Source organism: Engystomops pustulosus, chromosome 8 (assembly GCF_040894005.1).
Source record: "Engystomops pustulosus chromosome 8, aEngPut4.maternal, whole genome shotgun sequence".
Taxonomy (NCBI): Eukaryota; Metazoa; Chordata; class Amphibia; order Anura; family Leptodactylidae; genus Engystomops; species Engystomops pustulosus.
In genome coordinates, this window is record NC_092418.1 from 94,891,331 (window position 1) to 94,906,902 (window position 15,572).

At 40.7% G+C, this 15,572-nt stretch overlaps 1 protein-coding gene across 2 annotated transcripts in view; it reads right to left on the bottom strand.

The window, feature by feature from the left end:
• The window catches only part of LOC140075676 (sodium channel protein type 2 subunit alpha-like), a 125,553-nt gene that overhangs the window by 51,734 nt on the left and 58,247 nt on the right, over positions 1-15,572 (bottom strand). Inside the window, exons 2-7 of one of the 2 annotated variants that reach the window (XM_072121838.1) lie at positions 14,360-14,669; positions 10,228-10,346; positions 8,350-8,439; positions 6,153-6,281; positions 3,182-3,273; positions 809-1,006 (exon numbers count right to left, since the gene is read on the bottom strand). In XM_072121838.1, coding sequence (XP_071977939.1) covers positions 809-1,006; positions 3,182-3,273; positions 6,153-6,281; positions 8,350-8,439; positions 10,228-10,346; positions 14,360-14,617 — 886 coding nt within the window. In that variant the 5' untranslated portion in view covers positions 14,618-14,669. Of the gene's footprint in view, positions 1-808; positions 1,007-3,181; positions 3,274-6,152; positions 6,282-8,349; positions 8,440-10,227; positions 10,347-14,359; positions 14,670-15,572 lie in introns of those variants that run through there. The other variant, XM_072121837.1, reaches the window with a different exon arrangement.

Here is a 15,572-nt window from a genome sequence, read left to right on the forward strand (position 1 = left end):
TCATAAAACATGTCATATGGATGTGATGTAGTTGTTTTGCAGCAGTCTTGAAAAAGATTTTTGCAACCATTGGGATACCAGGGTGGGCAAGGCTATAACTGCATCAGGTTGCTGCTCTATCTGGCCATAGACTTAATTTTATAGTTGTCATAAGACCCTTCTGTTCTTAGTGGTAAAGCCTTAATTGTTATCTCTCTTCTACATAAAGTGATGCATTTGAGTTTACATAAGCAGGTTTATTATGATCACATATACGATCACATCAGCATAACCACATCTAACCTGGTGGCCCTGGCATGAAGCTTAGTGTAGCCTGCCCACTGATGGATGACCCGGCTCTTGATGAGACAAGTATAAACTAATGTGCGTCATTTAGCTGAAGATACAGATGTACAACATTGAAACAATTTGTATGTGGACGTAACATTTTACAGTGTAATTTAATCAATGCTATCATTACAGCTTCAGGCTTGAAAGACACATTAGATTAACATCACTCATAGAGTTGGAACAAAAGTGCAATCCATGCAGACTTAGAACGTCTAAAATTTCTGCAATTCTAAAATCATTAGATTTACAAACTGATTATTTTCTTTACTTGGGTGGATTTAATATGAATAATGTTGGAAATGATGGAAATTAATGGATGATTAAAAGGAATTGTCCATTTTAGACTGTTCCCTGTAGGTAGAAGAATCCTATCGGTAAGATGGTAATAGGGTGTACTGCAATCCCCCCAAATCTGCCATAACTGTAGGAAACTACCTAATAGCTCCCCCACCCCTTTACTAAGAACTTACTGACTTACTTTCATTCTTGATATATTCTTCCAAGCTTATATTTAAGGTTACATTATGCGGGATGTAAACACATTTATTCCTTAGGTTTCCCATGAAGAGTTGTAGTCCTATTAGTGCAAACACGCTCAGACAAAACACTGTGAGAATGATCACATCTGAAAGCTTCTTAACCGACTGAATCAGGGCCCCCACAATGGTCTTCAATCCTTGAAGTTAATGAAGAAAATGAATAAACAATCATTTACAATCTCCTGACCTTTTGCAAGTTTCACATATTCAGAATACAGTGAGCATTAGGGTCCAAATTATACACATTAGATTTTTAATATATCTACAGTGTGTTGGGTTCTAGCAAATTCAACCTGGTGACAGTTTCTAGAAGAGATGGGATAAGGCCCTGTAACAGCTGTGCACATTTGGGCTTCATTGCCATCCTATGCCCATAGAGTATGACAGAAGACGCATTCTGTCCTGTACTGGTCTGAATTCTACCATATTTCATTCCTGAATGTCTTAATTGATTTCCACCACACTTGTCTGTCTCCTGCTGTCTTTCATACAATAAAGGAAACGATGCCTTGCTATCCAGTTTAAATTTTGTTTACTTCAAAATTTCATAAAATCACAATAATCTTCAACATTTTATCGCCATACTCATAATGCCATAGCAATTGGCAGGTGAAGACTTTTCTTAGTCCATTTTGTGGTGGAGTAACTTTAGAGTCCATCCTGCTGACTTTCTTCTGGGCTACATACGGTTAAGCTATATGGGCTATATAGATGTCTTCCGATTTCCGATGTGCGCCGCATTTAGAAAGGCTTTTTGTTGCATTGGATTTTTGTGCATCGGCGAAGGCTTTCACGCGACACAAATGGGGGGGGGGGGGATTCGGGATTTAACATTAAAAATTGTGTTGCAAGCCTACCACTTACATGCATCAGAAAGAAGAAGGTGAACACCGGCGGACCTCGGCGGGGAGGCGAAACATGTAGGAAATTGGGCGCACGATCTTAGTGAATCACAGCAGCTCCGAATCCTCATCGAACTACGCACCTCAGGGATCGCGACGGGACGGTAAGTAAATGTGCCCCAATGACTCTCTGATCAGAACTCTGATAGCTCATAAGAGGTTTGAGTGCTTGCTATAAGTCTTCCTTAGAACTTGTTTTCTGTACTTCCATATTTTGGATTTTCTGACCCTTGCCTGTCTTCTAATTCTGTACAGCATTATGCTCTGTATTTGTTTTGTCCTGATGTTGTCTCTGTGTCTTCACTTTGGCGCAGGTAGGGAATGTCGAACAGTTCTCACCTACCATCTAGGGTATGACAGAAAAGGTAGGGACAGCTTGTAAAGGCTGTGAGGAGGTGGGTTTTCAAGATTTAAAAATTAAATTTTTTAAACACTAGTATAGTAGTTACTTTTTGGGGCTATTGGGGAGTAGCGAAGTTGACAGGTTCCCTTTAACTATGGATATCTCTATGTCTGTGGCACCTAGGAACATGTGATGTTTAAGGTGAGAAGTGTGTTTCTAGGTGCCATGGTTCAGAAGATATAGGGGGGATTTATCACCCAGGCCCATACCCTGCAATGACCCCTCCTTGTCCACTTGGCATGGAGGTGGCGTAAGGACTGCACACCAGAAAACTGTAGTACCTCCATAGTCTTTTGAAATGGAGGCTTATTTTTGAAGTTGGACTTATATTTTGTAGGGCTTCTTATTTTGAAGAAAACATGGCAATAGTCTTTATCTGGTCCATGAAACCAGATGTGGCTCATTAGATGTGGCTCTTTAGAAGGAAGAAAGCCGTGTTACACTGTTCAGGAGCACTTGTCGCCTCTCACTGTGTGTGATTGCAGCAGGCAGCAGAGGGGGGTAGACATTGCACAGGGAGCGGGGGGGGGGGGGGTGCAGGGTGATATGTTTACAGTTTAACAATCTGTGAAGCCAGAGCACAAATGGACTCTGTTACCACCCCCAGAGCCCTTCTGGCTCCTTAAAATAATTTTAAAGTTGATTTTAGAAGGAAGGAGGCCATGGATATCAAATATAAGAAGATTACCACAGTCACAGTGCCTGGATCTATGAGTAAGTGTCCCTGGTTAATCAGGATGGATTTTGATGGTAGATTTCCTTTAACTACTGGCCCGTTGTGATTGTGAAATATTACATTCAGTAAAAGTGATTTTTATAAAAATGGCGTCCTGTCCTGGAAGCAGCTGTGGAACATCCCAATTTCAACTATTGAATACAATGGTGAACTCTTCAAATGTCAGAGGTCCATCAATGCAAAAAAGTAGCAAAATCTAGGCAGGGCTTCATAATTCCTACCAACAAACCCCTCCCCTTACCTCCATCACTTCACACCCCTGGCTACATACCTGGAATTACAGAAATCGTTTTCAAAGCTCTTAATACCCTGAATGTTCGAAGAGCAGAAACGTTGCCTAGGGGTACCAATGCTGTTACATACCTGTGGTAGTAATAAGACCATTACTAGATATGAAGAGCTTATTGCATAGTGAAAATGCATATATCATTAAATCAATCCGGTAGTTTGAATGAAATAGCTGCACTCACCTGGACATGGTTCCTCCACTTTATTTCAAAGAAGCAGATAATTGGTCAGTCGTCAGACCAGAGTCGGCGCTATCACTGGGCATACCCGGGCAAGTGTCCCGGGGCCCAGAGCTGCTGGGGGGGCCCACATAAGGTTGTACATAAGGAATCCATGGGGGTGAGGGGGGCTGTATCTAATGAATTCATAGAGTGTGAGGGGGGGGGCTTATATAAAATAACCATAAGGGGGCTGGTTGGTATTATAAACTAGGGAACATTTTAGGACACAAGAATGTTTTAGTTTCAGAATTTTGAATGCTGTCATGTGAGTTTACTGCAAAGAGGCCTACTAAGTCACTGTCGCCCAGGGGCCTACTGAAACCTGGAATCGACCCTGGGTTAGACATGCCATGCCGTTCTGCGCAGATACTCTTTCTCACACCTATGACCTGGGAAGCTATTTCATTCACACTATGGGATTGATTGGAACTTTCTCTTGTTTGGCTGATGCACCACGAAACCTTTCAAACCATTCACTACCTCAGACGCAGCATTGAGGACTGCTTAAACTTGGGACTGTTGCCAATCTATTCTTATCTACTTCTACATATGTATATCGTTAGACAGGGTTTCATTACAATTACCGATCGTCCAATCTCGATTGTTTCTCGAATTTCATAAATAACTGGATTAAATTCATGAATTTAATCCAGGGGGAAAATAAGTATTTGATATGCTGCCGATTTTGCTAGTTTTCCCACCTACTAAGAATGGAGAGGACTGTAATCTTTTTGCAGGTACACTTCAACTGTGAGAGACAGAATCTAAAAAGAAATCCAAAAAATCTCAAATAATTAATTAGCATTTTATTGTATGAAATATGTATTTGATCACCTTCCGACCAGAAAGAATTCTGACTTTCTCCGACCTTTTAGTTTTTCTTAAACAAGCTCCTATTCTGCCCTTGAAACCTGTATTACACACTCAAATAATCACACTCCGACCTCTCCACCATGGCCAAGTCTGAAGAGCCTTCTAGAGACACCAGGGACAAAATTGTAGACCTGCACAAGACTGGGATCGGCTATGGGACAATAGGCAAGCAGATTGGTGAATAGAGAACTCTTGGCACAATTATTAGAAAATGGAAGAAGCATAAGATCGGAGTCAATCTTTCTCAGTCTTCCTCAAGCTTCATGCAAGATCTCACATCATGGGGTAAGGATGATTTTGAGAAAGGTCAGGATTCAGCCCAGAACTACACAGGAGCACCTGGTCAATGGCCGGAAACCAGCTGGGACCACAGTCTCAAAAATTACCATTACTAATTCATTACACTGTCATGGATTACAAGTCTCCAGTCCACTTTCTCATACTAGCACTTGTCCAGCAAATGAGCATCAACCCCACTCAGAAGAAGAATGAGAAGAAGGACCACTGCACCGTGTTACGGGGACATTGCATTTTGGCCTACAACCTCCTTCCCTCAATAAGAGCACTGGAGATGGGTCATGGCTGGGACTTCTAGCATGACAATTACCAACAACACACAGCAAGGGCCACTAAAGAGTGGCCCTTAGGATCCATCTGAAAGAAATCTTATACAAATATGCTAATGAGATGGAGCACCTCTTGGCTCCACAGACTAATTACATATGAACATCCTTACTCTTTGAAGTTGTGCTTGGTCCCGCCTGCTGATCCAGAGACATCATCAGCTGGTCCAGCAACAGCAGGCTCAACTTTAGAGAGTAGGAGAAAGTTCTTTTTGAGAGGAAGACTTATGTTCCTGAAGTAAAGAAACTGTTCCACATACTACAAAAAGCAACGGCCAAATAATTTTGGGTAGTCCACATTCAGTTCTGTTTCTTTATTGTATCAAATTCTCATTTAATGCAATAAAGTGCAAAATAATTATTTATTGAAAAATTATACAATGTGATTTTCTGGATCTATTTCTTTAGATTCTGTTTTTCCGTGTATCAACAATGCAAATAACAATCCCCTCCATTCTTTGAAGGTGAGAAAGTTAGCAAAACCGGCATTGTCTCAAATACTTATTTTCTCCTTTGTGTAGGTACAACTGCCAATCATTGTCAATTGAAATCACTGACAGAGTATCAGCTTCTGATCATTATATTGACACCAAAATAACCAACTGCTCCTAGCTCAACATGTAAGTTGCCGGTGACATCCCCCACCCCAAATGACTATTGGTGGCCTATCTTGGGAATAGTCAATCAATTGTATTGAGACCCATTGAAATTTTAAAAATACTATGTAAATCCATAGTCTAGTGGACTGCACTGTACTGTATCTCTATGGAATGGTAGAGAGTGGAGGTTCGGGAGTTTAAGTCCTGACCCAACCAATAATGCCAGTATAACTTCTAAATCCGCCAGCATAATCTAAACTACTGTGGGCGTGCATGCCACCGCTGTGCCTGCCTGTTTTGGGGAAGGGTTGTTACTCCCAGTGATGTAATCAGGGAGAAGCAATCCTCCCCAAAATGATGGGCAGGTTAGTGCCGGTGTGGAGCCGCAGTCAATTTAATGCAAGCAACGACTTTGCTAATGGAATTTAAAGCAATCACAGGTGTTAATATCGGAGGGAAGTTGAGCTGAAACTGGCGCCGACCCAAAACTTTGGCGGACCCAAACGTTGTAGATTGGGTCCACCCAACACTAATAAATAGTTATTAAAGGAAACCCCGGTAAAAAATTTTTATGCTATGTAGTGTAATATATACTAAAATGTTTTTTTTATATATCATGTGACAAAAACAAAACTTACGCCAACAAGATGACCGAAAAGTCAAGCCAGTTCCAGGGATCCCGGAGAAAAGTAAATTTATCTAAACAAAAGCCCCTTGCAAGGATTTTGATCAGCGACTCTAATGTATAAATCCCGGTGAATATGTATCTGAAAGACAGAGCCTTTTATTATTATTATTATTATTAATAAGAATATCACTAATGATAAGATACAGTAGCTAATTACTTATACATTGTGCAGGGTTAATGAGTACACAATGACTGACTGTACTTACTGTGTGAATTACACGCATTGTCTCCACGTCTAAGTGCTGGGATCGGTTGATGCAGCCACTTAGGATGGTCCATTACTGGAGTTTAATTGTACTTTATGTTGATAAATGAAGCACTTACAAAAATTTTATGTTAATAAAATCCACAGGCAAAACACGTCAGGGACAAACCTTGTACTCCCCTATATCATGGCCGATGAGGAAACCTAATGTGTCTTAAAAGCCTGAATTTTCTACCCATCTACTTCTAGCTACGACTCGAAAGTTAACCACAAATATCCGTCGTTCTTTTATGACTACCATGTAGAACAACGTTCTGCTACATAAAATCGCTAATTCTTTGCCGGTGAATATTGTATGAGTAGTCTTCGAGTAAGAGTGCAATACAGATGACCCAGTTCTACTACTGTTTTTTTAACCCATAAAAGGGATGAAAAACCCCTTTAATAACCAGGCATGAAAAGGCTTTCAAGGAAAGCTCCTGGATGACTGATCGGGGTGAGGAGGTAACTATAAAACAGTACATTCCTTCTTCTAGCTTCTGGTTCTAATGGCACAACCTTTCAATCTGTCGTTGACACCTCCGACTTGGCTTGGGGTGTCAGGGGTCACATGACTACAGTGGCAGACAGTGTCATCACAGAGAATGTTGACGTCACTGTTGGACACTAGTGTTTTCTGTTGTGTGACTGCTGAGAACATTCACGTTTTGGGCCATGGAGGTGCCAACAGCAGATAAGAGGGCAGAACCGGCCACTAAGGGCTTTCCCAGTTCACCAAACAAGACACCTTTTAGCAGGGTTGCATATTGGGAATATTTTAAAAATGTTCCTTTTTTAGGTACAATTTTTCTAAAGGTTAAATTTTACAAACAGTTAACCCCTCAAACTAATTCACAAAATTAATAATTTTGATTTTAGAAGGAAGGAGGCCACGGATAACGCATATTAAAAGATTACCGAAGTCACGGTGCCTGGATCTATAAGTGTCCCTGGTTTATCAAGGTTGATTTTTGATAATAGATTTCTTTTAACTATGTATAAAGTTTACCCTATAGAAACCTAAGTAAACCACCAAATATTGATTGTAGATTTCCTACAAACCTGTTACACTTTTCCAAAAAAGTTGTGTAATCAGTTTTATTTCAAATTTGGAAATTGACACCCATATAATGTTATAAAATGGGTACCTATTGTGTTATTATCCTTTTGATATACACTGTTTAGGTCTCAGGGGGGTGACTATAGTAATGTTTTATAGTATTTTACTTTTTTGTGGGGGAGGATTATTTTATGTTTTCCGATAAAATTCACCCGCCTGGAACTCCCACTCGTCTCCTGTCCATGGGCTGAAAACGCAATACTGTATAAAGCATGTGGACAGGGACTGGGTGAGTGTGCCAGGCAGGTGGAAGTTGCTGGACTGGAGCATGTCTGTCCCTGTAAACAACGGGAGTGCTGGAGAAGGTAAGTACATGTTTGCTTTTTTTTTTACAGCCTCCCAGGCCATCTGTAGATTTTTTAACACACTCAGACAAACCCTATAAGAAATTTGTTAACCTAAACATCCACTTTGTAGGGCTCATCCTTTGTAGGGCTCCCCAATAGAGAAATGTGTATTTTTTTTCAAACAGCACCACACCTGTTCAAAATTGATATTGCAGTCCACTTTATTGATGAACATTGGGCTGAACTGCAGGACCATACTCAACCTGTGGACAGATGAGGTGCTGTTTCGGAAGAAAGAAGCCATTTTTTCATGATCTCTGACACGGTTGGGTGGCTACATTGAAAAATCTTTTGAAATCCCACAGAAAGATTATAGGATTAATAAAAACTCATTCTGATAAACAGATGAAGGCTTTTTTGAGATTAATAAACAATTTACAAATATTTCATTGAAAATTTTAGTGAGTAATGTTTGGTATTTTGATCAAATACTTACTCCACATTCTTGGTCCAGTCCTGGGGATCACTCATGGTCATGAACACGCAGTTGGTGAGAATAGTGCACATGATGAACATGTTGAATAATGTAATCCGTGTCAAGGAGGCACAACGTTAATATACTTTATTATATTATTATCTAAAACAACATAAATATGGAAAATCAATAGTTCCAACACCGCGGTTATAATGCAGTGACATTTCTTGATTACGGCACAAAAGATTGCTCTCCTAGAGAGTTAAATATAAGCTTTCTTTGTGTGTGTGTTTTTTTCCATTTCCAGAAAATGTACTGGTAAAACAAAACTGCCTATTGAGAAAAAATGGAACAGCCTCTGTGGCAGACATTAAACCAAATAGTGACTCACAAAACACTGAATAGGAACCGCGCTAGAGCAACGCTCATGAAAGAAAGGAAATGAAATTTATGGAACACCAACAGATTAAATTGTATGAAAGCCCACCGCGCTAGTTCTGTCATATACAGAGAAGAAGAAAAAAGTTCTACTGTATGAGGTTAAATGAAAAGCTTATACTACATGTACTGTACTCTGCCCATTGAGGAAGAGAGCAGGACAAGATGTGAGAGCTACTCAACTCAGGAGTACAGGAGTGGAGTATCTATCTATCTATCTACAGGAAGAAATCCAGCAGCACAAACAATAGTCCAAAATGGTGGGTGCAAGCTCAATAAGGACCAGGCAACGGACCTTCAAAAGTATCCAAACGAAAAAAGCAGTTGCGACGTTTCAGCCCCTATGGAGCCTTTCTCAGGCCTGAGAAAGGCTCCATAGGGGCTGAAACGTCGCAACTTTGATGGAATAAAGAGTCCACTTTTCTTCATCCTTGCCTGTGGGAGTGCTGCTTTTTTCGTTTGGATACTTTTGAAGGTCCGTTGCCTGGTCCTTATTGAGCTTGCACCCACCATTTTGGACTATTGTTTGTGCTGCTGGATTTCTTCCTGTAGATAGATAGATAGATACTCCACTCCTGTACTCCTGAGTTGAGTAGCTCTCACATCTTGTCCTGCTCTCTCCCTCAATGGGCAGAGTACAGTACATGTAGTATAAGCTTTTCATTTAACCTCATACAGTAGAACTTTTTTCTTCTTCTCTGTATATGACAGAACTAGCGCAGTGGGCATCATACAATTTAATCTGTTGGTGTTCCATAAATTTCATTTCCTTTCTTTCATGAGCATTGCTCTAGCGTGGTTCCTATTCAGTGTTTTGTGAGTCACTATTTGGTTTAATGTCTGCCACAGAGGCTGTTCCAGAGCCTGAGAAAGGCTCCATAGGGGCTGAAACATCGCAACTTTGATGGAATAAAGGGTCCACTTTTCTTCATCCTTGCCTGTGGGAGTGCTGCTTTTTTCGTTTGGATATCTATCTATCTATCTATCTATCTATCTATCTATCTATCTATCTCATATTCATCTATTTATCTCTCTGGCTTGAGAAAGGTTCAATTGGAGCTGAAACGTTGCTACTGTTATAAATGAAATAAAGAAGATCACTTTTTCTTCAACTTGACCGTTTGGAGTGCTGCTTTTTTCTTGATGTTTATCTATGGATGAGCTTGAACCCAGCTCCATACAGCCTGCAGCCACAGCTGCTTGATTGCCGTGTGCTGCCTGGACTTTCTTTTCATATTTATCTCTCTCTCTATCTATCTATTCATCTTTCATCACATCTCTCTCTATAGATCTACTTTCTGTTTTCCTACAGTATCTAACTATCTATCAATCTAGAAACTATATCCAGCTACTAGAAAAAAAGGATCTTCAGAACAGAATATGACATGTGACGCAACAAAATAATACAAACCTTTACACCTTTGGTTAAAACTAGTTTGTATAAACTATATAAAAGGATATGAGTGTACCAAAATCTTTATAGCTGCTTTACGGATGGGGTTGAAAGGTGTCAGAATGTACAAGGCAGACGTGGCACTGAAGCGGCAGATTGCCTTCCCTTTATTCAATACTATAAAGGTCTGAAAAAGGGAAATAAAATACATTTGACAATTTTTCGGGCACAGTGACAATGGGGAATCGAAATATTCAATGGAAATACTAACATGGACCACAGATCATAATGGGGCTCATTTACTAAAGGCTCCGCAGCCGCACTTTCGTCGGGTTTCCCGACTTTTTCTGCTTTGCGCCGAATTCCACCAGCTTTCATGCAACAGAAATCGGGGGGCGTGGCCGTCAGAAAACCCGACGAATTCGGAAGAAACCACAGAATTTAAAAAACAAAGTGTGTCGCAAAATAAAGCACTTACATGCACTGGAGAGAAGATAGTGAACTCCGGCGGACCTCGGCGGAGCAGTGACACATGCAGGAAATTGGACGCACAAGCTTGCTCAATCGCCGAAAGACTCGAATCCTCGTCGAAGAACGCGCCGCTGGATCGCGACAGGACCCGGTAAGTAAATGCGCCCCAATATGTATAGTATTTTTGGACTATGCTATGTTGGATTGTTGGGAGGTTTGCTGTTGTCATCCTCCACGATTGGGGACAGTAAGGACCAGCAGTGTTTATATCAACTACATAATGGGGCTCATTTACGTCCCCGGTCCAGTCGCGATCCCGCGACGCATTCTCCGACGAGGATTCGGGTCTTCCAGCGATTCACTAAGGTCGTGCGACTAATGTCCACTAGGTGTCACTGCTATGCCGAGGTCCGCCGGAGTTCACCATCCTATTCCTGGTGCATGTAAGTGTGTGTCAAGTGACACATTTATTTTTTTTTAAATAGTGCGATTTTTCCGAATCCATCAGGTTTTCCGATGGCCATGCCCCCCGTTTTTCGTCGCATGCCAGCCGGCGCCGATGCGTCACAATCCGATCACGTGCGCCAAAAACCCGGTGCAATTCAATGCAAAACGGTAAAATTCAGAAAACCCGGCAGAAAAACGTGATTCGGACCTTTAGTAAATGTGCCCCAATATTGTAGCACCCCCCAAGATAGTGTCCCCATTGCATGGGCATTGCACTAGCAAAGCCAAGGTCAGTACACTGGCTTTACCATTAGTGACCATGATTTTATTGGACAAATGCACTTATGATGGAGGCACCGGAGAGAATGTCAAGAGGAGTCATCGGTCCATTCATGGTTGGTATTAAAGACCTAAAGGGGTTTCCAGGATTAGGGTTCCCTTTATATAAGAGGGTTTAAAAATAAAAAAGAGCATATACTCACCCCTTACTGGTAGACCGGTCCAGCATGTCTACAGCTGCCAATGCCGTAGTTGAAAGCTGTAGTGGGTGTGTGTAATTTCCCCTCCGAGCCCATGTGACATTCTGAGAGTGGAGAGGACATGCACTCGGTTGTTTTTTATAACCTCTGGAGACCTATATAAAGAAACCCTTATCCTAGACAACCCCTTGAGCCACAGCCCCCAGGGCAGACAAATTTTGGAAACTACATTGCTGCCACATAAGGACATGTTTTTGCTAAGTGTTTCCAATCCTGTTGACTTTTGAGTAGAGGTAGTACAACATATTTTCACTATATGTGGCACTCCACTACTCTGACCAATGTATTTTGGTTACTATCAATTAGGTAAACTTGTACCCATCATTTTGGGAAGGGCCATGGAAACCATTATAAAACATCTGTACTCCATAAGCTGCAACATTTTCCTGTGCAACCACCAGAGACTGCAAACACAATATTCTTCATCTGATTCATAGACAAAGACTGGCAATAAATATCTTTCATTTTCTTAAATGTAATAAAAAGTATAGATGAAAAGTCAAGTGTCCATTAAGGTCATGATATTACATTACTTTGCAGACAAGGAAACAGTGAGGAATTTGGCCCATGGCTGTCTCGATTCTGATTTCTATATCTCATAAAGACAACAATTTTGTAAAAGGAGAATAGTAGGAAAATAATCTCCATAAAATACCTTATTTAAAAAGGAAAAAACGTATTCATGATAAATGGTAAATTCTTATTTTAAAGGGAACCTGTCAGCAGGGACCTCATTTTCACTTAAAACAGGTTGCAGGAGCCCATTACAGATGCATTGCAAATGTGTCTTTCTGCCTTCTCTAATCATTTGCATTACAATATAATTGTGTGTTATAATTTATCTTGCACCCCGACAGAATCCACGGTGTAGTCCCAGGGGTTGGGCTTTGGTTTGGATGCATTTCAAAAAACAACATGTGACTTATCTGTGCTGCTCACTCCTCAGCTCTCAGCCCCCACCTTTCTGCCCCTGTACTAAACAGAGTATTCTGTCAGGGTGCAAAGTTATAACACACAATTATATTGGAATGCAAATGCTTAGAGAAAGCAGAAAGACATATTTGCAGTGCAGCTGTAAAGGGCACCTGTAACCTGCCTTTAGTGAAAATGAGGTCCCTGGTGACAGGTTCCCTTTAAGTTAGTATTCTCACTTTAGATATTCATGACATATCCACAGGCTATGCTATAGATTCCTGTTAGCTCAAATGTCCTCAACATCTTATTTAGCGGTGTATTCTGATCATTTCAAATTAACGTTTATTCACAGACTAGGGGCTGGTAATCAGAAGAAATCTAACAGCTCAGACCCTCACGATCATGAGGTTGGACTATAAAAGAAGTCTTTCTTGTGTGAATAGCCATTCTTTTCATTCAAAGGTAAGAGGAACCTCTATCTCTCGCCTCAGCAGTCAACAGTAAGTTACCACCTATACTGAAGCTAGAGCTTAATGTGAACCTGTCATAATAAATTGACCAAATAAATCACTAATAATATGTTATTAAATGTAAATTAGTTTTATGAAGTCAAGGAGGTGGAGAGTTTAACACTGAAGTAAAGCTTCTCCTGCCTTCACTGCAATTGGTGATCTTGCATCCATGGACACCATTAACCAGATCTCCAGAACATAATGTAAATAACAGAGGAGGAGGTGTTAAGAGGTCGGGAGAGCTTGACTTGAGTGTTAAACTATCTGCCTCCCTGACTTTATACAAACAGTTAACACCCAAGCTCAAATTTAATTTTGTAGATGATGCCACCAAGCTAGGCCATGAAAGAAACATAGTTTCAGGGCTTCAGAATAAGCTGTAAAATAACTTTATAAAAAATATCTAAATGAGCCTGAGGCCCTCCGCCGTCTACTAATTAGGCACGCCCCCGCTATTTGGTACTCACTCTTTTGTACTGCCCACTCTTCACAGATAGCCGGTGACATCCGCCGACTGTCTGCAAACCTTGTGCATGTGCGAGAACACCATTCCTTGCACAGCCGCAGTAGTAACCAGCAGGTTGTGCAAGGTTATCAGATATAGGATTAACAACCCCAAAATTGTCTGTGATCACATTGCGTCTTTAGTATATACGCTCAGCATACCCATTGAAATAGTAGAAGGAGCCATAGTTGTTGCCTCCGTCTGACTGCTATAGAACGCATCTGCCAAAAAAGTCAGGATGGAAAGATGTAGAAAGCTACATCTCTCCATCCTGCTGAGCGACGTTTACGCTCTGCGGAGGTAATATGAGGCTATGGGGAGCAGTTGCAAAGTATTGCATCTTGGATTTCCAGCGTCCAAGTGCATGTTTGTCGCTCAACTGGAAGGACAGTGACATCACTGGGGAAACACCGCGTACATTGGCAGCAGCCAATAATTGGTTTACTGCTGCTGTTGTTAACTCCTCCATTCAGCGGGGAGGTCCCCAGATGATGTGTCCTACTGTACAAGCATACGTCTGTGCCATACGTTGTAAGGACATTTCTTGAATCCGACCAGATGTGTCCTTACAAAGTATGGTTCAATCGTGATGTGAACTCAACCTAATAAAGGCTGTTTGTCCTTTGATGCTCTCAAGACAATCAAAAGGTAAGTGTGAAGACAACCACATATGTGTCTGGATAAAAAGGATCTCGGACCCCTGGCCTGCTCGGTGAGAAGACCATCAGCATGAGATGAGATATCCATGATCAACTGTTTCCATAAATATATCTCTATGTGTCATTCCACACCACTCCCAAAGTAGACTCACTTTCTGGTTAGCATAGTATGGGTCAAGATCCTCCAGGGGTTCTGATACCATCCCAGGTGGGATGTCTCCATAGATAAATGGCAACTTTTTACCAGCTTCCAAGTCACTATTTGGTTTTGAAATCCATTCCTCGTTCTCTTGCCTTTGATTCTTTGCCTTTTTTCCGTCTGCAATACGTTTCTCAATGGCTTTAAGAGATTCCCTGGTAAAATATTGGAAGCTATCAGGTCCCGGTGGTACAAGCCTTGGCTGTGCCATCTTTTCATCCTGCTCTCTTTAACTATCATCTAGCTTAATGCATAGCAAAAATCTGGAAAAAAAAAAGTAGACAATGTTAATGTTTAATAGTTATTAAAGTTCTAAAAAACTAAACATACATCAATATAACAAGGAAATAAAGGAAGCATTTAAAATATATGAAAATATATAGAAAAAAAGCTTCTTTCTCTATTTCTTAGTCCCGTCCCCCCCCCCCCTCTCCAAAAATTGACATTAATTATAAAAACTCTTCTTAAATTGTCTTGGCCTCCCAATATAGGCTTTAAACTCAATGAAGAGTCAAATTAAAGCTCACCACAAAAGTCTACAGAGAGGGACGATAGAGGAGGAGGAGAAACCAAGTGAGAGATGGAGAGAGCCACAGGTAGAGAAGTGAACCAAAGGTTTACGGTTGTGCAGTGTATGGGAGACATGATAATAGCTAATCTCCAACCACCAAATAATGGACAAAAATAAATATAGAGCTTGTAGAGGGAATACTGCCAAAAATACAACAAATACGGGTATACACACACACTGCATGGCCTCCTAATCTGAAAAGTTATCTAAAGAGTTAGGTCCACTAAAGTAGTCACATAGTTAGGTCGGTTTTTCAGGAAATTCTGGTGTATGAATTTTTGCATGGTTATTACATTGGAAATTGCTGTCTGGTTTGGGGTCTAATGAAACAGTTAACAGTTAACATCATTATCAATGTACCTAGAGATTAGTCATAATGATACCCCAACCATTACATACAATGGAAAAGCTATTTGTTTACAAAATTCCAATTGTATTGTCCTTTAAGCATTGGTTATGCTTGTGGAGGCACCATGCAGCGGCACAAAGTGCCTACAGATTCATACTTTTCTTGACAAAGCCACAATATAAATATAAATTCTGTTATATAAATTGAGTTATTTATCAGGACTTCTATGCCAGAAAACTGGTGTAG